A 23,908-nucleotide genomic window follows, 5' to 3' on the forward strand; every position below is an offset into this window, starting at 1 on the left:
TGAAGGTGTATCCTACTCGAAGTGAAATTGTGATGGCGTCCAAATCCCTTACTTCGGAGGTAACTGGATATTGTAAAGTCACATTGACCATTAAGGATACGGAGTATAAGGACTTTAAACTCTTCATATTACCTCAGTTGTGTGTGAACTTAATATTAGGCTTGGACTTCCAGTGTCAGCATGAGAGCGTTACCCTTAAGTATGGTGGATCTCAGCCTCCGCTCACAGTCTGCGGCCTTTCTACTTTAAACGTAAGTCCGCCTTCTTTGTTTGCGAACCTTGCTCCTAATTGTAGACCTATAGCGACTAAGAGTCGACGGTATAGTTCAGAAGATAAAACATTTATAAAAGAGGAAGTGGAAAGGCTTCAACGGGAGGGAATCATCGAACACAGTGGTAGCCCGTGGCGTGCCCAGGTGGTGGTGGTTAAAACTAATGAGAAGAAAAGACTTGTGGTTGATTATAGCCAGACTATAAACTTGTATACCCAATTAGACGCCTATCCTTTGCCTCATATTTCTGAGATGGTGAACCAGATAGCTCAGTACCACATGTTCTCCACCATTGATTTAAAGTCTGCCTACCATCAACTCCCCATCAAAATAGAAGACCGACCTTATACGGCCTTTGAAGCTAATGGGCGCCTGTACCAATTCCTTCGGGTGCCCTTTGGAGTGACGAATGGGGTATCCGTCTTCCAACGGGAGATGGATCATATGGTGGATGAATACGCGTTGGAAGCAACATTCCCGTACCTGGACAATGTTACCATCTGTGGGCGTGACCAACGGGAGCATGATCAAAATCTCGCGAAGTTCCTAGAGACTGCAAAGAGGTTAAACCTGACCTACAACGAAAACAAGTGTACCTTCAATACTATACGTTTGTGTATTCTTGGTTGCGTTGTGGAGAATGGGGTAATCGGGCCAGACCCTGAAAGATTACGCCCACTTAAGGAATTACCTTTACCTCACACTGTAAAAGCTTTAAGAAGGTGTCTGGGATTCTTCTCGTACTATGCCCAGTGGGTGGCTAGCTACTCAGATAAAGTCCGACCTCTTATTAAGTCGACGCCTTTTCTGCTATCGGCGGAAGCTCAGGAGGCTTTCCTTAATATCAAACGGGACATTGAGAAGGCAGTGGTATGTGCCGTGGATGAGAAGATCCCATTTCAAGTGGAAAGTGATGCATCTGATTTTGCGTTGGCAGCAACTCTTAACCAAGATGGTAGACCAGTAGCTTTCTTCTCTCGTACATTGCAAGGACCAGAAGTTCGACATTCTTCAGTGGAAAAGGAGGCACAGGCAATTATTGAAGCAGTCAGGTATTGGAGACATTATCTCGCTGGCCAACGTTTTACGCTCATTACTGACCAGCGATCTGTGGCCTTTATGTTCAACACTAAGCAGAGAGGCAAGATCAAAAATGATAAGATTTTAAGATGGCGAATAGAACTGTCAACATATGACTATGATATTCAGGACAGGCCTGGAGTATTTAATGAGCCATCGGATGCTTTGTCACGAGGAGTATGTGCTAGTCTAGGTACAGATAAGCTTCAAAGTCTCCACGACGCACTCTGCCACCCTGGGGTTACCAGAATGAACCACTTCATTAAGTCCCACAATCTACCCTACTCTATTGAGGAGGTCCGGACAATGACCAGAACCTGTCATGTTTGTGCTGAATGCAAACCCTGCTTCTATAAGCCGTCTGAGCCAGCTCATCTTATTAAAGCAACTCGACCATTTGAGCATTTGAGTCTCGATTTTAAAGGTCCCCTTCCATCGAGCGACCGTAATGTCTATTTTCTTAATATTATACACGAGTACTCTCGGTTCCCTTTTGTTATCCCCTGTCCAGATGTGACTAGTGCTGTTGTAATTAAATGCCTCTGCCAACTGTTTTCCTTGTTCGGCATGCCTAACTATATACATAGTGATAGGGGTTCTTCCTTTATGAGCGAAGAATTACGACAGTTTTTGCTATCGAAGGGGATTGCAACGAGTAGAACTACCAGCTATAACCCTCGTGGTAATGGGCAGGTCGAGAAAGAAAATGCAACAGTGTGGAAGGCTATCGTACTGTCTCTGAAGTCACGAGGCCTGCCGACCTCTCGCTGGCAGGATGTCCTGCCAGATGTGCTGCATTCCATAAGGTCTCTTTTGTGTACAGCGACGAATGCCACCCCTCATGAAAGGATGTTTAGTTTTCCAAGAAAAGCTACTAATGGAGTATCGTTACCCACATGGTTGACGACCACGGGCCCTGTGTTGTTGCGCAGACATGTGAGAGGCCACAAGACTGATCCACTGGTGGAGGAAGTACAACTCCTCCATGCTAATCCCCAGTATGCGTATATTCAATATTCGGATGGGCGAGAGGATACGGTCTCTATTAAAGATCTTGCACCTGCTGGAGCTCGAAAAGAGTTCGACTCTGAGAGTAGAGTTTTCAATCGTGGTATTGGACCTTCAGAGACACAAACCCTCAGTGTGGAAAATACTGATGATTCTGGGAATTCGAATGAACCGGAGTTAGTACTCCGGGAGGAGCCTCAGCAAGAGTTACGTCGTTCCCAGAGGATTACCAGACCTCCTGACAGACTGAATCTATAGCAGGGGGTGAATGTGATGAAATAACTGTGTTCTGATATTTGTACTTGTACTTGTAATGTCTGGAATGTTCCACCGGGGGGAACCACTAATGCTCCTCCCTGGCCCCGCCCCTCTTCTGGTATGTTCTACCAAGGGCTCGGTCGATGATGAACTCTGTTAACTCTGCCATGATTCTTATTTAATAAAAGGCTTCAGTCTTAAGCTTAACTTCACGGATTCGGGCAGTTATTTGGCACATCAAAAGTCTAATTGTTAAATAAACAGAGCCTAAGGTCATTCGAAGGTTTGATTGATCTTCAGCTGCAGGTCATAATACTTGTGAGAAGTCACACAACACCAGGTTATAGTCCAACAGCTTTATTTGAAATCACAAGCTTTCGGAACACTGCTCCTTCGTCAGGTGAAGTGAAGAGATGCATATAGGCACAGCATATATAGTCAGAGAACACTGCCAGATGATTACAGGTAATCTTTCTAACTGCGCTTTATCGCACCTCGGCAGAGAGATAATCACAGCAATCAAAGGTGTGGATGGTGTCCAAACAGGTCAGTCAGGAAAACATTAAATCAATGAACAATGAGGTGGGGTCACAAGGGGTCAAATGTTGCAGATGCTGGGGTCTGTATGAAAAACAAAAAACAAACAAAAAACAAAAAACAAAATTTTTTTTTGCTGGAAATCACAGCAGGTCTGGCCGCATCTGTGTAGAGAGAACAAGCCAATGGCGACTCGAGTCTGGATGAATCTACGTCAGGTGGGGTTACATGTAGCGTGACATGAACCCAAGATCCCGGTTGAGGCCGTCCTCATGAGTGCGGAACTTGGCTATCAGTTTCTGCTCGACGATTTTGCGTTGCCGTGTGTTTCAAAGGCCGCCTTGGAGAATGCTTACCCGAAGATCGGAGGCTGAATGTCCTTGACTGCTGAAGTGTTCCCCGACTGGGAGGGAACACTCCTGCAACAATCGCCAGGCAGGAGTGTTCCCTCCCAGTCGGGGAACACTTCAGCAGTCAAGGACATTCAGCCTCCGATCTTCGGGTAAGCATTCTCCAAGGCGGCCTTCGAGACACACGACAACGCAAAATCGTCGAGCAGAAACTGATAGCCAAGTTCCACACTCATGAGGACAGCCTCAACTGGGATCTTGGGTTCATGTCACGCTACATGTAACCCCACCTGATGTAGATTCACCCAGACTCGAGTCGCCGTTGGCTTGTTCTCTCTACACAGATGCGGCTGGACCTGCTGTGATTTCCAGCAAAAAAAAATTTGGGTTTTTGTTGTTTGTTTTTTGTTTTTCATACAGACCCCAGCATCTGCAACATTTGGCCCCTTGTGACCCCACCTCATCGTTCATTGATTTAATGTTTTCCTGACTGACCTGTTTAGACACCATCCACACCTTTGATTACTGTGATTATCTCTCTGCCGAGGTGCGATAAAGGGCAGTTAGAAAGATTACCTATAATCATCTGGCAGTGTTCTCTGACTATATGTGCTGTGCCTATATGCATCTCTTCACTTCACCTGACGAAGGAGCAGCGCTCCGAAAGCTTGTGATTTCAAATAAAGCTGTTGGACTATAACCTGGTGTTGTGTGACTTCTCACAATTGTCCACCCCAGTCCAACACCGGCATCTCCACATCATGGTCATAATACTGGCTTTGTTCAACTTGTTTTGTGTGATTTCCAAGTTCAAATAAGAAAGAAAGAATTTGCATTTATATAGCACCTTTCATGTCCTCAGGATATCCCAATGCAGTTCACACTTTTGAATGATAAATGTTGTTATGTAGGCAAATGTGATGCCAATTTGCACACGGTAAAGCCCCACCTAAGCAAATAATATAAATAACCAATTAATCTATTTTGGTGTCATTGGTTGAGGGATAACTGGCCAACACATCAGGAGAACTCCCCTCCTCTTCAAATAGCATAGGAAGGATGTGATTGCACTAGAGATTTATGAGGATTTCTGAAGAAGGGTTTCGACTTGAAACGTTAACTCTGTTTCTCTCTCCACGGATGTTGCCTGGCCTGCTGAGTTTTTCCAGCTTTTTCTGTTGTTATTTACGAGGATGTTGCCTGGGCTGGGGAATTTTAGCTATGAGGAAAAATTGGATAGGCTGGGGCTGTTTTCTTTGGAACAGAGGAGGCTGAAGGGAGACCTAATTGAGGTGTACAAAATTATGAGGGGCCTAGATAGAGTGGATAGGAAGGACCTATTTCTCTTAGCAGAAGGGTCAATAACCAGGGGGCATAGATTTAACGTAAGTGGTCAGAAGGTTAGAAGGGATTTGAGGAGAAATGTTTTCACCCAGAGGGTGGTGGGGGTCTGGAACTCACTGCCTGAAAGGGTGGTAGAGGCAGAGACCCTTGTCACATTTAAAAAGTACTTGGATATGCACTTGAAGTGCCATAACCTACAAGGCTACGGACCAAGTGCTGGAAAGTGGGATTAGGGTGGATAGCTCTTTGTCGGCCGGCACGGACAAGATGGGCTGAATGGCCTCCTTCTGAGCTGTAAATTTCTATGAAGTAGTGCCATGGTGTATTTTATGTCCAACTGAACAGACAGATTTGAATCTTGATTTGACTACTCATCTGAAGATAATACCTCCAACAATGGAGCACTTCCTCAGTATTGCACTGGAATGTCGGCCTAGATTACGTGCTGATCCAAGAGTGAGGCTTGAAGCCATGACCCTCTGACTTAAAGACAAGAGTACTACCACTGAACCCAAACTGACTCCAATATGATCTGTTCCTGGGGAAATTTCTCTATATATTGCAAATGGCTTTCTTTGTTTCTTTATGGGTTTTTTGGGGAAGTGTAACAAAGACATTTGAGTGTGATATTTGAACTGTGACAGGAAATGCATGCTAAACATACAAGTTTTATATTTCAGATGATATGCATTTGCTGAACTAGCCATCATTTGTATGTCATTGGACAATTTAATTAATTACAATTCAGTTTAAACTTTTGTTCTTTCAGTGATGAACAACAAAGGGATTATCTCCTAGAGAGAAGGGATCTAGCAATTGATTTTATTTTTTCTCTAGTATTAATTGAAGTTTTAAAACAGGTAAGTAACAATTTTCTATTTTGTTTGTATACTTCTATGTTGAATTCTTCAATGTCTACCATTCTTTACAAATATGAGAGTTTTGAATGTTAAATATGGCAACAACAAATTGCCACCAAAAAAATAACTTCTTTACTGTTAGGGTAATTGAAGCTGTATTTCAAAAATGCAGTGACACTTACCTAATGGTTATCTAGTAATTTGTTTTCTGTGAATACTGGGTTCAAGAAGCTGAAGAATGGAGATTGGAACACCTTTGTACCTTGAAAGGGAATTCCAGCAGCATACCCTGTGTGTGCCATTGATTAGAATAAAACAATGAAGGAGATTTTTAACCTGCGCCAAAATGGACGTGAAATGGGCAGGGCATCCACGCCACTCACGCAAAGCCATGGTCGAGAGGCCTAAACCAGGTTCGGGCCTCCTCTGAATTCAGCTGGGGAGCTGTAGGTGCCAAATTGGGCCTTTTCTGCACCTCGCCGATTTTTGAAGGTCTCTTCAGTGTCAGCCAGCAAGCCGGGGGCAAGCAGATCTCAGTGGAAGGATGGGCTGGCAGTGGGCCAGAAGATTTTGGTGGGGCCATGGAGGAGCATGAATTCTCCTCCTGGCCCCACAAAAATGTTTGAAAAAAACCAAAACCCCACCATTTCCAAAGAGCATATTTAAGGACTGCTGGTTAGGCTGCTCAACACTTGGCACAACTGAGCCTAACATGCATACTCCACCTATTTATACATGAAAATTGCAATCGCGATCCCACGACCTGTGTAGACCCTGATGTGCATATTTAAACAGCTTCCCGTTTGTTTTGGGTGGGAGTGCTGAGCACCCATTTAAAGGCCTGCCTGAAAATTAAATCAGTAGACCTTGGTCATTAAAAGAGTATCACAGCCGCCCACCCAATTTTCCTTTGCTTGGTCGCCAGTTTATCAAACTAGAAATGGGTGACCGGCAGTTGAAAATCATCCGCAATGTCTTCTGTTCAAGTAGATTAAAAACTGTATTTTATTTGTTTTCAGATTTCACTTCATCCTGTACCAGACAACTTGGTCCATGAAGTTATTAACTTGGCATTCAAGCACTTTAAATATAAAGAGGGGTAAAACATATGTTCTCAAATAAATTTATTCAATAACTTTTTTACATATTTTTGTTGCTGACACTAATTATACACATTTTTGTTTATTTAGTTACCTTGGTCCCAACACTGGAAATATGCATATTATAGCTGATTTATATGCAGAAGTAATAGGTGTTCTGGCACAATCTAAGTGAGTACTGCGCAACTTTTTACAGTAGGTGATAAGTTTCTGATACACAATTAAAGGGAAGGATCGTTTACATTTATGTTATCAAGAATTTTATATCACAGTAACTGCAGTACCATCACAAAATGAAACACATTGGGCAGGAATTTCCTCAGCACTGTTAACACTCTACCACTGTATCTTCGCTGGAAGTGCAGCATAAATCCCAGAGCCGATTTTAGCTCCCAGCTGGAATCTGGGAGCAGCAGATGGCAGTCCAATGCGGGAGTGTGAATCAGAGGCCTGACAGATTTTAACTGCCGGGCCTCATTGGAATCCTGCCAGTCAGCTGCTTGACCATTTCTGGCAGAAAGCGGCAGCTGGTCGATGAAAATTGGATAGTTCAGAGGCTGTATATCGGAAGAAAGCTGCCGGCAACAAAATATGTCCAGGAGGTGGGGTGTTTGCAAGGTCTCATGGCTTGGGAGAGGGAACATAGGGCAGAAAAGGCTTGGATATAATGTGTAATAGTTATACATACTTCTTGTCAACATTTTAGGAGCTCAACTACAAAAAACTGTAAATTATAATAGCTAATTTTGCCAGTTGATATTCTTTGGTACATGAGTATTGATTGTCAGACTTGTATCTGAAATTGTTTTCAAAATAATTGACGAAAAGTAGATCTTGTTTAAACTACCTCAATAAATATGACAAATACTATTAGAATCATAGAATCACAGCACAGAAGGAGGCCATTCAGCACGTCGAGCCCGTGCCGGCTCTCTGCAAGAGCACTTCTGCTAGTCCCACTGCCCTGCTCTTTCTCTGTAGCCCTGCCAATTTTTTTCCTTCAGGTACTTATCCAATTCCCTTTTGAAAGCCATGATTGAATCTGCCTCCACCACCCTTTCAGGCAGTGCATTCCAGATCATAACCACTCGCTGCGTAAAAAAGTTTTTCCTCATGTCGCTTTTGGTTCTTCTGACAATCACCTTAAATCTGTGTCCTCTGGTTCTCAACCCTTCTGCCAATGGGAACAGTTTCTTTCTATCTACTCTGTCTAGACCCCTCATGATTTTGAGCACCTCTATCAAATCTCTCTCAACCCTCTCTTCTCTAAGGAGAACAACCCCAGCTTCTCCAGTCTATCCACGTAACTGAAGTCCCTCATCCCTGGAACCATTCTTGTAAATCTTTTCTGTACCCTCTCTAAGGTCTTCACATTCTTCCTAAGGTACAGTGCCCAGAAATGGACACAATACTCCAATTGAGGTTGGACCCGTGTTTTATACAGGTTCATCACAACTTCCTTGCTTTTGTACTCTCTGCCTCTATTTATGAAGCCCAGGATCCTGTATGCTTTTTTAACTGCTTTCTCAACCTGCCCTGCCACCTTCAACGATTTGTTCACATATACCCCTAGGTCTCTCTGTTCATGCACCCCTTTAGAATTGTACCCTTTAGTTTATATTGCCTCTCCTCGTTCTTCCTACCAAAATGTATCACTTCGCACTTTTCTGGGTTAAATTTCATCTGCCACGTGTCTGCCCATTCCACCATAGTCATAGAGTCATAGAGTTTTACAGCACAGAAAGAGGCCCTTCGGCCCATCGTGTCTGCGCCGCCCATCCATCCCTGTCCAGTCTAATCCCATTTTCCAGCATTTGGTCCATAGCCTTGTATGCAATGGCATTTCAAGTGCTCATCCAAATGCTTCTTGAATGTTGTGAGGGTTCCTGCCTCTACCACCCTTTCAGGCATTGAGTTCCACATTCCAACCACCCTCTGGGTGAAAAAGTTCCTCCTCAAATCCCCTCTAAATCTCCTGCCCCTTACCCTGAATCTATGCCCCCTTGTTATTGACCCCCCTACTAAGGGGAAAAGTTCCTCTTTATCTACCCTATCTATGCCCCTCATCATTTTGTACACCTCAATCAGGTCCCCCCTCAGCCTTCTTTGCTCCAAGGAAAACAACCCCAGCCTGTCCAGCCTCTCTTCATAGCTGAGGCGCTCCATCCCAGGTAACATCCTGGTGAATCTTCTCTGCACCCTCTCCAAAGCAATCACATCCTTCCTATAGTGAGGCGACCAGAACTGCACACAGTACTCCAGCTGTGGCCTCACCAGCGTTTTGTACAGCTCCATCATAACCTCCCTGCTCTTATATTCTATGCCTCGGCTAATGAAGGCAAGTATCCCATATGCCTTTTTAACCACCTTATCTACCTGTTCCGCTGCCTTCAGGGATCTATGTACATGTACACCAAGGTCCCTCTGACCCTCTGTACTTCCTAGGGTCCTACCACTCATTGTGTATTCCCTTGCCTTATTTGTCCGTCCAAAATGCATCACCTCGCACTTTTCAGGGTTAAATTCCATTTGCCACTTTTCCGCCCATCTGACCAACCCGTTTATATCGTCCTGTAGCCTGAGGCTTTCCTCCTCACAATTTACCACCCCACCAATTTTCGTGTCATCTGCGAACTTACTGATCATACCTTTTACATTCTCATCCAAATCATTTATGTAGATCACAAACAACAAGGGACCCAGCACCGATCCCTGAGGTACCCCACTGGACACAGGCTTCCAGTCACAAAAGCAACCTTCGACCATCACCCTCTGCCTCCTGCCACTCAGCCAGTTTAGGATCCAACGCGCCAAGGCACCCTGGATCCCATGGGCTCTTACCTTCTTGACCAGTCTCCTATGCGGGACTTTGTCAAAAGCTTTACTGAAGTCCATGTAAACCACATCCACAGCATTTCCCTCATCCACCCCCCTAGTCACCCCCTCGAAAAATTCAATCAGATTTGTCAGACATGATTTACCCTTGACAAAGCCATGCTGACTATCCCCGATTAATCCTTGCCTCTCCAAGTGGAGACTAATTTTGTCCCTCAGAATTTTTTCCAATAATTTCCCTACCACAGATGTTAGGCTCACTGGCCTGTAATTCCCTGGTTTATCCCTGCTACCCTTCTTGAATAATGGTACTACGTTAGCTGTTCTCCAGTCCTCTGGTACATCCCCTGTGGCCAGGGAGGTTCTGAAAATTTGTGTCAGAGCCCCTGCAATCTCCTCCTTTGCCACCCACAGCAGCCTGGGATACATCTCGTCCGGGCCTGGGGATTTATCCACTTTTTGGCCTGCTAAAACCGCTAGCACCTCCTCCCTCTCGATGCTAATATGTTCAAGTATGTCACAGCCCCCTTGCCCGATTTCTATGTCTGCATCGTCTTTCTCCATAGTGAACACAGATGCAAAAAATTCATTTAAAACCCCGCCTACATCATCTGGCTCTACACACAGATTGCCACTTTGGTCCCTAATGGGTCCTACCCTATCCCTGGTTATCCTCTTGCCCTTAATATACTTATAAAACATCTTAGGATTTTCCTTTATTTTGCTCGCCAGTGTTATTTCATGGCCCCTCCTCGCCCTCCTAATTTCTTTTTTAAGTATGCCCCTGCATTTTTTATACTCCTCTGGGGCTTCTTCCGTCTTTAGTCTTTTGTAACTGCCAAAAGCCCCCCTTTTATTTCTAATGCATTTTTGTATATCCCTTGTCATTCAAGGTTCCCTTTGCTTGTTGGTCCCACCCTTGACCTTTACAGGAACATGTTGGCGTTGTACTCTCTCTATTTCCCTTCTGAAAGTCTCCCACTGTTTTGATGCGGATTTTCCTATAAGTAGCTGCTCCCAGTCCAATTTGGCCAGATCCTGCCTTATCATATTAAAATCGGCCTTCCCCCAATTTAGAACCCTTATTTCCGGGCCGTCTTTGTCTTTTTCCATGACCACCTTAAATCTCACCGAATTGTGGTCACTGTCGCCAAAATGCTCTCCTACTGACACTTCCACCACTTGCCTGGCTACATTCCCCAGAATTAGGTCCAGTACCGCCCCCTCTCTTGTAGGACTTTCTACATGTTGGCTCAAAAAGCTCTCCTGGATGCACTTTAAGAATTCTGCACCCTCTAAGCCTTTCACACTCTGACTATCCCAATTTATATTGGGGAAGTTGAAATCCCCCACTATTATTACCCTATTATTTTCGCACTTTTCTGAGATTTGCCTACATATCTGTTCCTCTATCTCCCCCTGACTGTTTGGGGGCCTATAGTACACTCCCAGCAAAGTGCTTGCCCCCTTTTTGTTTTTAAGTTCTACCCATATGGCCTCATTAGAGGAACCCGCTAATATATCATCCCTCCTTACAGCAGTAATTGACTCCTTAATTAATATTGCAACACCCCCTCCCCTTTTACACCCCCTCTGTCTCGCCTGAAGATTCTATACCCCGGAATATTGAGCTGCCAGTCCTGACCCTCCCTCAACCATGTCTCCGTGATAGCAACAATATCGTACTCCCATGTGTTCAACAACAACTTCAGTTCATCCACCTTATTTGCAAGACTCCTTGCATTAAAATAAATGCCTTCCAGCCCTGCCATATTCTCTTTTGCCTTCACATATTTGCTTTGCCTTCCCAGCTGACTTGTTTTTGTCATCTTGAAGTCTATCACTATCCTCCTCACTGTTCACTATACTTCTAAGTATTGTGTCATCTGCAAATTTTGAAATTGTGCCCAAGTTTAATCATTAATATATATCAAGAAATAGAATTAAATCAGCCTGAGCTACTGAACGGTTTACAAAATATTGCTACTATATATATCTTTTAAAAATATTAACAGAAACAAATAATGGAAAAAATAATGTCTTTCACCTTGTAGGTTTCCAGCTGTGAAAAAGAAATTTATGTCAGAACTTAAGGAACTGCGTCAGAAAGAACAGAACCCATATGTAGTTCAAAGCAGTATTAGCCTCATAATGGGTATGAAGTTCTTTCGAATTAAGATGTATCCTGTGGAGGACTTTGAAGCCTCTTTCCAATTTATGCAGGTAATTAAGTTTGACTCCTGAAGCTGGTTTAGTTGTACTACTTGCACCATAATATTTTCGCATAAAAGTACAGTGACATCAAGGGTCGATTTTAACTCCTCGTGGGTTTCTGGTGTGAAACTGCGGGAATCAGTTAATTTCCCGCATACCTATGGCAGAATGATGTCATGCCGATTTTAACCGCCGAGCCTTATTAATATGCCACCAGCCAATTTGCCACCCGGAATATAGGGCATTCAAGGTAAGGGGGCAGGGTTTCCGGGTGTGTTGTGGTAGGAAAGGAGGGCGAGAGGGACTGGGTCAGGGGAGGCCAAACTTTCCATGTGTGTCTTGGAGGAGCATTCCTATTCCTCCTGGCCGCACAAAGGAATGTGAGAAATTTACCTTGAATGGCCTCTTCTACTTCCGATCTTCTAACAGGCCTTCACCTTTCGGGAAAGCTGCAGCAGTTTCACCACTCAGGCCAGAGTTCAAATTGTAGTCTGGGACTAATAATGTCTTTAGACCTCGATCTGCATATTTAAAGAAGGACCCCGCTGGCAACAGAATGTAAAAGTGAATCAGGCAGGGTGTAAAACTGGCTGCCGATTCACTGTGTGCCCATTTTGCGCTACTGCTGTAGACATTGTTTCACCCCTGATGTGTTTAATTTCAAATAATTTTTAAAAATACATTAATTGAAATACACAATGAATACTTATTGAAAAAATGACCCCAAAATCTTTTTAGCAAAAGCTAATTATGTCAATCCAAATGACTGAAAGGGGTTTAGTTTATAAAGTAAAATATGTATTCTGAATCATTTGCTTATGATAATTACCAATTGTTTTATGTAGTTTTGCAGTTGAATGACTTTTAGCAAAATGTTAAAATGTGAACAATAAAATCATCTACGTAATTATTGTTTAGAACTAACACTCCTGCTTTTATTTTGGTTTGTTTCCTTAGGAATGCGCACAGTATTTTTTGGAAGTTAAGGACAAAGACATCAGGCATGCACTAGCTGGCCTTTTTGTGGAAATTCTATTTCCAGTGGCTGCCGTGAGTATATTCAATTAATTTAAATCTTAAATTGTGTTGAATAAATTGTACAGCATATATGTAGCATAATTTTTTTCGTGTGTTTTTAAGGCTGTTAAAAATGAAGTAAACGTACCATGTCTTCGAAACTTTGTGGAGAGCCTCTATGATACAACACTAGAATTGTCAACACGCAAAAAGCATTCATTGGTGAGTAAACTCTTGTTACTAATGTAGAATGTTACAATATTCATCCTTGAGGAAGCTGGGTGTAGGATATGTGATATAATCAATTGTTTCATAGTATTAATCTTATCAGGGTCATTGGGATGTGTGGGATATAAAATTAGAGTGTCTGAAGTACATCATAAAACATAAGAGTGACACTGAGGTGTCTGTTATTTTTAAGAATGTGTATAATGTGAAATATGTGGGGAAGGTTTTCGGACTATTGTTTTTGCCGTCATTGGGTATCATAGCAGTCACTGGCAGTTTACTCATGTCCGCACTTCAGGATTAATGATTATTAAGTCACCAGTTATCCTGAAGAGTGATAATCTACAGCTGATTACTGTGAATGAACACAATCAATATTTTTTTAATTTAAAAAATGTGATTTATGCTTGCTACCTTACCTACATTATTAAGTGATAAGAATGGGAAACCTGCCACTATTGATCAGTAATATAATTGTAAACTTTTTTTACACTGATTTGGACATAATTCGCTGACAAATAACCAAGGCACTGCCTGCCTGTTTGGATGGACATAAAAGATCTGTGGCACTATGCAAAGAAGCACATGGAGTTGTCCCTGTGTCCTGGCTAGGATTGCCAACCCTCCTGGATTGTCCTGGAATCTCCAGAATCAATCTCCCAGATACCGCTGCAAGCAACCCGGGAGAAAAATCTTCGGGGCAGTAAAAAAAATTATGTTTTTATTTTGTTCTCTTTGAAGACTTTCATTTATTAGTTATAAAAATATTGGAAAAAAGATTGTTTGACTGACAGTCAAGAATCATTCAATCGGGTAATGAAGAGTCTGTTCACTTTCCAATTGTTGTGGGAAGGCTGTGAGGATGGACGTGTCGGGTGACCAATGGCAGGAGCGTGGAGGTAAGGCGGTTGGAGACGGAAGCTCGTGTGTTGAAACCTCCAATATGTCCAATCAGCATTGGCAACCCTAGTCCTGGCCAACATCTGTCCCTTAACCAACATCACAAGAAAAAAGATTAACTAACTGGTCATTCATCTCATTGTTTTTTGTGGGACCTTGCTGTGAAGCACTTTGGGAAACTCCTGAGAATATGAAAGGTGCTCTCTTTCTATCCACACATAGAAATTCTTTCTAATATTTGTTTTGTTTGTTCCATAGGCTTTGTTCCCTTTGGTAACCTGCCTTCTCTGTGTCAGCCAGAAGCAATTCTTTCTTATTCGATGGCATATCTTCCTGAACAATTGTTTGTCGAATCTCAAAGTCAGTAAAACAGTTTCTAGTCAATTCTTTGTGTGATTGTACAGTGACTGCCAGGGTGGACTTTGTTTATACTCCACATATAGCTTACAGAGCACTGCAAGTCTCATGTAATATAGGGCAGAACTGGTGCAATCTTTGAAGAAATAAACTTAGTACGTTGTCAAGCTGAAATTGTGGACTAGCCACAGGTGTGACTATGGAAACACCGTTGTAGCCACATCCACTAATTTTAGTAGAAATCACTAATATACAATACAGGTAAATATAATTTGTATGTATATGTACTTAACAAATATCTACCAGCATTCAGTGCAAAACTTTGCAGTCTTCCTTTTTCACTAAAGTTTGGAATTCTGGCATGAGACTGCACACCTTAGTGTAGCTTCTAGGTTTTTGTCCAGCAGTTGCAAGCAGTACTTTGACCATTACAGTGATTACTGAGAATGTTGACTCTCACAACGAAATGCAGCAGACCCGCCCCTGCTCTCCATCCAGAATATGATTGAATGCTGCTTGCCCTTTGCCATGACATGTCCTGTTGGAGCTGCTTGTTATTGATTGGCTTGCTTTCTTCTGCACTCCTGGAGTGGTTATTCCGATTGGTCGAGCTTACCAGGATGACAGTTCCCCACTCCATACAATGTGGGACTGAAGTCCGATGTTTTCACCCATGTTACACGCCATTGTATCAGGTAACCAATAAGTGGTAACCAAGCAAGTAAATCACACACAACGATCAAAAAACACTCATACAATTAGTCTTTATATATTAACAAATTTTAAACACAGGACACTCTAATTGCATAGTGGATAAATTGTCTGTCTCGTGTGGTACTTAGCCATACACACCAGGAAAGTCCTAAGCTTATTTCAATTAGGGCTTTTTAGTAACAACAAAATATATAGACAAACAACTTAATGACTATCTTTTTTCTTGTAGAATAAAGATCCCAAAATGGCTCGTGTTGCACTGGAATCACTGTACAGACTATTGTGGGTCTACATGATAAGGATCAAATGTGAAAGTAATAATGTGACACAGAGGTAATAGAAATCTACATTATTAAGATACCATGCTGAACATGCCAGATTTTGAAGACCTAGGGTATATTTTTCTCTAGCCTCGATTTTAACCTAATCTGCCCGGCAAGAATAGGGCAGGTTCGGGTCAAATGCAGGTTCAGGTCAAATGCTCGTTTTATATCCCATCTGATTTTACTCTCCATTGACTTCAAGGTTCTTGGCTCTCCCCTGGGATTCCTCCAGAACTTCTCCCGGACTCGGGCTCTCCTCCAGGCCTCCTCCACACCCACATTGCTTGCAGGTCTCAAGTTCACCCCTAGATGAAACCCAGATCTGTTATTAGTAGATACTTTTTGTATCTAGGCTTTTAAAGATGCAAAACAGGGACACAAATCATAAGATGGCCAGAATGGTTGTGGGAAAAGCCAAGCTTGAATTTTGGTTTTCTGTTTAGTTCAGTACTTTCTATTATCTTCAATAAGTAACATAATAAATTCTATTGCAATATGCTGGAAAATGTACCAAATAATTTTTCAAAAATTGAAGTCTTCAGGGGAACACACACCAGACCACCCACTTCAAAAATTGCTCTACACCATTTCCCAGCACTACTATATCTTCATAACCAAAGTTCAGAGATCCACCTTATACTTTCTCCTTAACTTCACTATGATCTTCTATCACTGTATATGTATTTGTGTTGGTTCATGACTCAAATGGGAGGAGGGGGTGCAATAGTTGGTACTCAAATAAGTAATACTTTTCAGTCATGCATCGTACTGGATTTTCTTTGCTCTGTGACATATGCAGATGGGACATTGTGATCACGGAATCAGACTTACCATTTGTTACTGTATTGTTAATACATCTACTTTCACGTGATTGTGTATAATTAATGTGTATGGACACTTTGTAACATATTGAATATTTGATTGCATAGGAATAGGAGTAGTCCATTCATCCCCTCGAGCCTGTTCCATCATTCAATTAGACCATGGCTGATCTGTATCTTAACTCCATTTACCCACCTTGTTTCATATTCCTTAATACCCTTGCCTAACAAAAATCTATCTCCGGTTTGAAATTTTCAATTGACCTAGCCTCAACAGCTTTTTGGGAGAGAGTTCCAAATTTCCACTACCCTAATATTGTGCATTTCAGTAGTTCTGTGCGCCCCTCCAATCTTTGCAGTTTTGACAATTTTCAAATTCTCCCCCTGAAATAACTGAAATATTATTTTCCTGTATGGAATCAGTTGTTTCTGGTCATATGGTACCCCACCTTTTCCATGCTGTGATTTGCCATTTTGTGCCTGTTGTGCTTTAAGCATAAAAGCATTAAGGTTGAAAGAGGGTAATTCTTTCCCACAGTACATTCTCTTTCCCATCATAGCATCTATAATGTAAATTATATCACCCTGCAATTCTCATTTCTGCTCCCTTACTTTTTACACCCTTAGTAATGTTTATGTGTGTCAGCACAGTGCTTTTTTGTCTGTACTTTTAACAGTGGATACTTTCCTTTATGCCCATATATGTACTATACAATAGTCTTAGGCCTAGAAATTCAGTATCGCCACGTTTTGGGCGCTACAGCCGGGCGTTCGCTAAATTTAGCGCCCGGCGCAACTTAGCACCACCTTCGCCGAAATTGAGTTGCATCGCCCCAAGAGGTTGCTGCTGCGCTAAAGCAGGCAATGTACGACTATCATAAGGCGCTAAGCCAGCGAGCCGAGGCGCTAACACCAAGGGCAGGCGCAGCGCAGCGCAGGTGCGGCGAGTTCCTGAATGAAGGCAGACACGCTGGCACCGGTCAGCTCTTAAAGGGGGAGGGTCGACTTGTTTGGCTGCCATGCCCTGCACACTGCAGCCCTGAAGCAAGGCCTGACCATTGCTGGTTCATCAGTTCTACGCCCTGGACCATGGGGAAGCCCGCTATTCTTGCAAATCCCATTGCACGCTCTTGCTGCTTGTCCAGGGTCATGGGGAAGGAGATGTACTGACGTCTCCTTCTGAAAAGGGCATTGGTCACTTGGCGGATGCAGCAATGTACCGCGAACTGGAAGATGTTGGCAATGTCCCCAGTAGCGGATTGGAAGGAGCCGGTGGCATAGAAGTTGAGAGCCACCGTCACCTTCACTGCCACCGACAGAGACGTCCTGCTCCTCAGCTGTGGCTGCAGATCTCTGCGAAGCAGGTGGCAGATCTCAGTGACCACCTCCCTTCTGAATCGCAGCCTCCGAACACACTGCTCCTCGGACATGTTCAGATATGAGAACTGCTGGCGGTATACCCTGGGTGGGTAAGGCCTCCTGTGCCGATGCCTGTTGGCCCTTCTCCATCTGGCCATGACTGGCACTCTCTCACGGCGTCTCTGAGCCCTTTGAATGCAATGCAGAAAGCCAACGTTTCCACCCATTGCAGCCCCCATTATATGTGGCGACTCAAGGCTATGGCACTGAAAGTTAAATCCAAGTGCAAAGCTCTGGCCTGAAGCCAGAAGTACCTGTGCGAGCGCTGAGTCAAAGCAGAAAGCTCTCTGCCTTTGTCTCTCTCCAAATATCCGTCTCTCACACAGAAGGATTGGCACAAAATGGCTGCCACTTATAATGCAGGAGGAGTCCCCTTTAAATAGCGCGCCCCGCAGCGACTGGGAACCGTTCCCCTCTACCAGTCGCTGGGGGCGCCAGGCGCAAAGAAGGGCGGCGCCACTGAAGTTCCGGTTCGGGGCGCACCACGGGCATTGCACCATGAAATGACGTCACGATCTGCACGCGCAGCTGAGCGGGCGCTGCGGTTTTGCGCTGCCGCTAAATCTTGAGTGAAGTTTGCGAGAGGCGCAGATCGTGCCGCGCCCGGGCGCTAGCCGCTTAGCGCCCCACTTCTCCTCCTCCTAAGGCGCTAGCGGCTGGCGCTAACAACTGAATTTCTAGGCCTTACAGTCTGATGTAATAAAACTCACTACGCACTTGGTTCGAGTATAAAGCGAGGCTTTAATCAACTTGTTTCAAAACATGGAGGTCTAGTTGTCCTTCACTAGTTCCTGTCTTACAAAATGTCCCTGGGCAAGCTGGGCCCACGCCCGAGTATTTATACTCCTTGGACGGCGCCACCAGCTGGCCGTCCAGTGATATTTCATGAGTCGTTTCTTCATGATGATGAGATTTATAACACAGTCAGTCTTATCTCACTTCTCTTTAAGTAATGCAAATTCTTCCTGACCTCCTGACAGTTCTTCCAAGTCATTGGCATTATGGGGGGTATGGAGGCGGGTAGGGAGGGAGGGCTGGAATGCAGTTGGGAAAACCTGGGAAAACGGGTTTCCCACAGGACCTGCCGAATTTAACAGCAGGGCCTGACCAGCATTTTGTTTCTCTGTTTCCCGCCCGCAACCATCCAAATTGAGAAGCTGGCTGGCTGTTGGGCGGGTAGCAGAGAGGAGGGAGTGAGGGGTCGAAGATCAAGAGGAGAGGGGGAGCTAGGAAGGCTGGGGATCGGCGGGTAGGAGGGGGCTGGAGATCGGGGTGGAGGGTGGGGGTGGGGGTGCAGGAAGATCATAGAAACATAGAAGATAAAAGCAGGAGTAGGCCATTCGGCCCCTCGAGCCTGCTCCACCATTCAATGAGATCATGGCTGATCACCCAAATTCAGTTCCCTGTCCCTGCCTTCTTCCCATATCCCTTGATCCCTTTAGTCTTAAGAAATATATCTAACGCCGTCTTGAAAATATTTAATGAATTGGCCTCCACTGCCTTCTGTGGTAGAAAATTCCACAGGTACCGATGTCCTAGGGGGAGTTTTGCTCGTGCTCTGGGGGAGGGTTTAAACTAAAATGGCAGGGGGTTGGGAACCTGAGCAGGGAAACAAGGATAGAAGCAAAAGACAGTAAGGAGAAAAACAAAGGTGGCAGTCAGAGAAATCAAGGGTTTAAATCAAACATGGCCACAGTAAATAATAATTCTAAAAGGGGTAAGAGTGTTAAAAAAACAAGCCTGAAGGCCTTGTGTCTTAATGCGAGGAGCATTCGTAATAAGGTGGATGAATTAGCTGTGCAAATAGAGGTAAACGGATATGATATGATTGGGATTACGGAAACATGGCTCCAGGGTGACCAAGGCTGGGAACTCAACATCCAGGGGTATTCAATATTCAGGAAAGATAGGCAAAAAGGAAAAGGAGGTGGGGTAGCATTGCTGGTTAAAGAGGGGATTAACATAATTGAAAGGAAGGATATTAGCTCTGATGATGTGGAATCTGTATGGGTCGAACTGAGAAATACCAAGGGACAGAAAACGTTAGTGGGAGTGGTATACAGACCTCCAAATAGTAATGCCGAGGTTGGGGATGGCATTAAACGGGAAATTAGAGACGCGTGCAATAAGGGCACAGCAGTTATCATGGGTGACTTTAATCTACATATAGATTGGGCTAACCAAATTAGTAACAATACTGTGGAGGAGGAATTCCTGGAGTGTATACAGGATGGTTTCCTGGATCAATATGTCGAGGAACCAACCAGAGATCAGGCCATCTTAGACTGGGTATTATGTAATGAGAAAGGATTAATTAGCAATCTTGTTGTGCGAGGCCCCTTGGGTCGGAGCAATCATAATATGATAGAATTCTTCATTAACATGGAGAGTGAAGTAGTTGACTCAGAGACTAGGGTCCTGAATTTAAATAAAGGAAACTACGATGGTATGAGGCGCGAGTTGGTTAGGATTGATTGGGGAATGTTACTCAAAGGATTGACGGTGAATAGGCAATGGCAAACATTCAAAGATCGCATGGATGAACTACAGAATTTGTTCATCCCTGTATGGCATAAAAATAAAACCAAAAAGGTGACTAAACCATGGCTAACAAGGGAAATTAGTGATAGCATAAGATCCAAGGAGAGGACATATAAATTGGCCAGAAAAAGCAGTACACCTGAGGATTGGGAGCAGTTTAGGATTCAGCAAAGGAGGACAAAGGGCTTAATTAAGAGGGGGAAAATAGAGTATGAGAGTAAGCTTGCAGAGAACATAAAAACTGACTGTAAAAGCTTTTATAGATATGTGAAGAGAAAAAGATTGGTGAAGTCAAGCGTGGGTCCCTTGCAGTCAGAATCAGGGGAATTTATAATGGGGAACAAAGAAATGGCTGACCAATTAAATACATACTTTGGTTCTGTCTTCACAAAGGAGGACACAAATAACCTCCCAGAGATGTTGGGAACATAGGACCTAATGAGAGGGAGGAACTGAAAGAAATCAGTATTTGTAGGGAAATTGTGTTAGGGAAATTGATGGGATTGAAGGCCGATAAATCACCAGGGCCTGATAATCTACATCCTAGGGTACTTAAGGAAGTGGCCCTAGAAATAGTAGATGCATTGCTGGTCATCTTCCAAAATTCAATAGACTCTGGAACAGTTCCCATGGATTGGAGGGGAGCTAATGCTACCCCACTATTCAAAAAAGGTGGTAGAGAGAAAATGGGGAATTATAGACTGGTAAGCCTGACATCGGTAGTGGGAAAAATGCTAGAGTCCATTATAAAAGATGTAATAGCAGAGCACTAGGAAAATAGTGACAGGATCGGACAAAGTCAACATGGATTTACAAAAGGTAAATCGTGCTTGACTAATCTACTGGAATTTTTTGAGGATGTAACTGGTAGAATAGATAAGGGAGAACCAGTGGATGTGGTGTATTTGGACTTTCAGAAGGCTTTCGATAAGTTCCCGCATAAGAGATTAGCGTGTAAAGTTAAGGCGCATGGGATTGGGGGCAAGGTATTGACTTGGATAGAGACTTGGTTGGCAGACAGGAAGCAAAGAGTTGGAATAAACGGGTCTCTTTCCGAGTGGCAGGCAGTGACTAGTGGGGTACCGCAGGGATCGGTCCTAGGACCCCCGCTATTCATCACAATATATATAAATGATCTAGACGAGGGAACAAGATGTAATATCTCCAAGTTTGCAGACGACACAAAGCTGGGTGGGCGTGTGTGCTGTGAGGAGGATGCCGAGAAACTCCAGTATGATTTGGACAGGTTGGGTGATTGGGCAGAAGCATGGCAGATGCAGTATAATGTGGATAAATGCGAGGTTATCCACTTTGGTGGCAAAAACAGGAAGGCAGATTATTATCTGAATGGCAATAGATTGGGAGAAGGGGAAGTGCAACAAGACCTGGGTGTCCTTGTGCACCAGTCGCTGAAGGTAAGCATGCAGGTGCAGCAGGCGGTTAAGAAGGCAAATGGTATGTTGGCCTTCGTAGCGAGAGGGTTCGAGTACAGGAACAAGGATGTCTTGCTGCAGTTGTACAGGGCCTTGGTGAGACCACATCTTGAGTATTGTGTGCAGTTTTGGTCGCCTTATCTGAGGAAGGATGTTCTTGCCATGGAGGGATGCAGCTAAGATTCACCAGACTAATGCCTGGGATGGCAGGAATGACGTATGAGGAAAGATTGGGTCGATTGAGCTTATACTCGCTGGAGTTTAGAAGAATGAGAGGGGATCTCATTGAAACTTATAAAATTCTAACAGGACTAGACAGACTAGATGCAGGAAGGATGTTCCCGATGGCCGGGGAGTCCAGAACCAGGGGTCACAGTCTAAAGATAAGGGGTAAGCCATTTAGGACAGAGATGAGGAGGAATTACTTTGGGATCGTAGGTGACCGGAGAATGGGGACATTGGGGTAGGAAGGCTGGGGATTAGAGGAGGCTGGAGATCGGGTCGGGGGTATTGGAGGGGGTTGGAGGGCCAGAGGGTGGGGGGCTGGGGGCTGACAATCGGAGGTCGGAGTGGGGGTCGGTGGCCGGGGATCGGAAGGCTGGAGGGGGGCTGGGGGCCGAGGATCGGAAGGCAAAAGGGGTGGGTCACGGCTTATGCAGTGACGATGGCTTTCTGAAAATTGCCGTTCGGCCATTTTGCATAAACATTGTGCTTTCCACAGCAGCATTAACAAACATTTTTCAATTGTACCGGTGAAGTGGTTGATCTTCTAGTTGAGAAGTGTTAAAGTGCATTTTTATTGCACATTACTGAACACTACATTCCCTCAGAGTTTTAGTGGATCAAAAATTTCAATAAAAAAGGATCTAGGAATACAATTACACAAATCACTAAAAGTTGCGACACAGGTTAGCAAAGCCATAAAAAATGCAAACCAAGCACTAGGGTTTATTTCTAGAGGGATAGAATTGAAAAGTAGGAAAGTTATGCTAAACCTGTATCGAACCTTGGTTAGATTTAGGGGGGAAAAATTGAGTCGCGCCCCCTTTGGGGGCACTAACTTCGCCAGCGCCCCCGCGGCCGAAATTCATTGGTAGCGCCCAAGAGTGAAGTGGGGCTCTACTGGAAGCGCCCCGCCTTCCTCTTGGGGCGCTGCGAGGGAATATCGCGGCGCTACATGCCACGGTACTGAACGCCTTCCTCCCCTTCTTAAAGGGGAGGGGACTTGCGCAGCGCGACCCGGGGCCCTGCTGGGCCACCAGGGATCGAAGTGCCGGTAAAAGAGCCCGGCACGCAACAGGAGTGCCGGGCTCACGGAGTGCAGTCGGCACTTCGCGGGGGGGGGGCTGCTGAGGAGGCCGGGGGCGGCAACGGGGGCAGGTGCTAGCAGGCGGCCAGCAACAAAAATGGGTGCCCGGCACCTCGCCTTTAATTAGCGCTGCCCCGGCTGCAGGTAGGCCCCTCTGACCCCGTCGGAAATAGCGTCCGGTGGTAATTCAGGGGGTGCTACCGAAAATCGCGGCCGGGGCGCGAGCAGGGCGCTGCACAATGCAATGACGTCATCGCCGGCGGCGAGGTGCTAACGTTTACCACCGCCGCTAAGCTCCCGCTGAATTTAATGAGAGATGGCAGCAGCGCTGCGCCGGGCGCTAATTGCTTTGTGCCCCTCTTAGGGCGCTAACGGGAGGCACAAAGCAACCAAACGTTTCCCACTTAGAGTCCTGCGTACAGTTCTGGTCACCATATTATAAAAAGGATATAGAGGCACTGGAGAGGGTGCAGAGAAGATTTACAAGGATGATACCAGAAATGCGAGAGTTTACATATCAGGAAAGAATGAACAGGCTGGGCCTCTTTTCTCTTGAAAAAAGAAGACAGAGGGGTGACCTAATAGAGGCCTTTAAAATTATAAAAAATTTTGATAGAGTGGATAGAGAGAGAATGTTTCCACTTGTGGGAAAGAGCATAACTAGAGGCCATCAATATAAGATAATCACCAAGAAATCCAAAGGGAATTCAGAAGAATCTTCTTTACCCAAAGAGTGGTGAGAATGTGGAACTCGCTACCACAGGGAGTGGTTGAAGCGAATAGTATAGATGCATTTAAGGGGAGGCTAGACAAGCATATGAGGGAGAAGGGAATAGACGGTTATGCTGATAGATTTAGATGAGGAAAGCCAGGAGGAGGCTCGAGTGGAGCATAAACGGCGGCATGGACTGGTCGGGCCGAATGGCCTGTTTCTGTGCCGTATATCCTATGTAATCCTATGTAAAATTAACACTTCTCCCATTTTTCT

General features: G+C 44.4%; 1 protein-coding gene across 6 annotated transcripts in view; it reads left to right on the forward strand.

Annotated features, from left to right (window-relative positions):
• LOC147111928 (protein furry homolog) overlaps positions 1-23,908 on the forward strand; it is a 486,257-nt gene that overhangs the window by 154,823 nt on the left and 307,526 nt on the right. For all 6 annotated transcript variants that reach the window (XM_085999325.1, XM_085999321.1, XM_085999322.1 and 3 more), the window contains exons 5-12: positions 5,619-5,709; positions 6,729-6,808; positions 6,900-6,980; positions 11,699-11,867; positions 12,816-12,908; positions 12,999-13,097; positions 14,262-14,363; positions 15,304-15,407. In XM_085999325.1, the coding sequence (XP_085855451.1) occupies positions 5,619-5,709; positions 6,729-6,808; positions 6,900-6,980; positions 11,699-11,867; positions 12,816-12,908; positions 12,999-13,097; positions 14,262-14,363; positions 15,304-15,407 (819 nt within the window). The remainder of the gene's footprint in view (positions 1-5,618; positions 5,710-6,728; positions 6,809-6,899; positions 6,981-11,698; positions 11,868-12,815; positions 12,909-12,998; positions 13,098-14,261; positions 14,364-15,303; positions 15,408-23,908) is intronic.

Source organism: Somniosus microcephalus, chromosome 10, assembly GCF_052327205.1.
Source record: "Somniosus microcephalus isolate GS21.2 chromosome 10, FLI_Smic_1.0, whole genome shotgun sequence".
Taxonomy (NCBI): domain Eukaryota; kingdom Metazoa; phylum Chordata; class Chondrichthyes; order Squaliformes; family Somniosidae; genus Somniosus; species Somniosus microcephalus.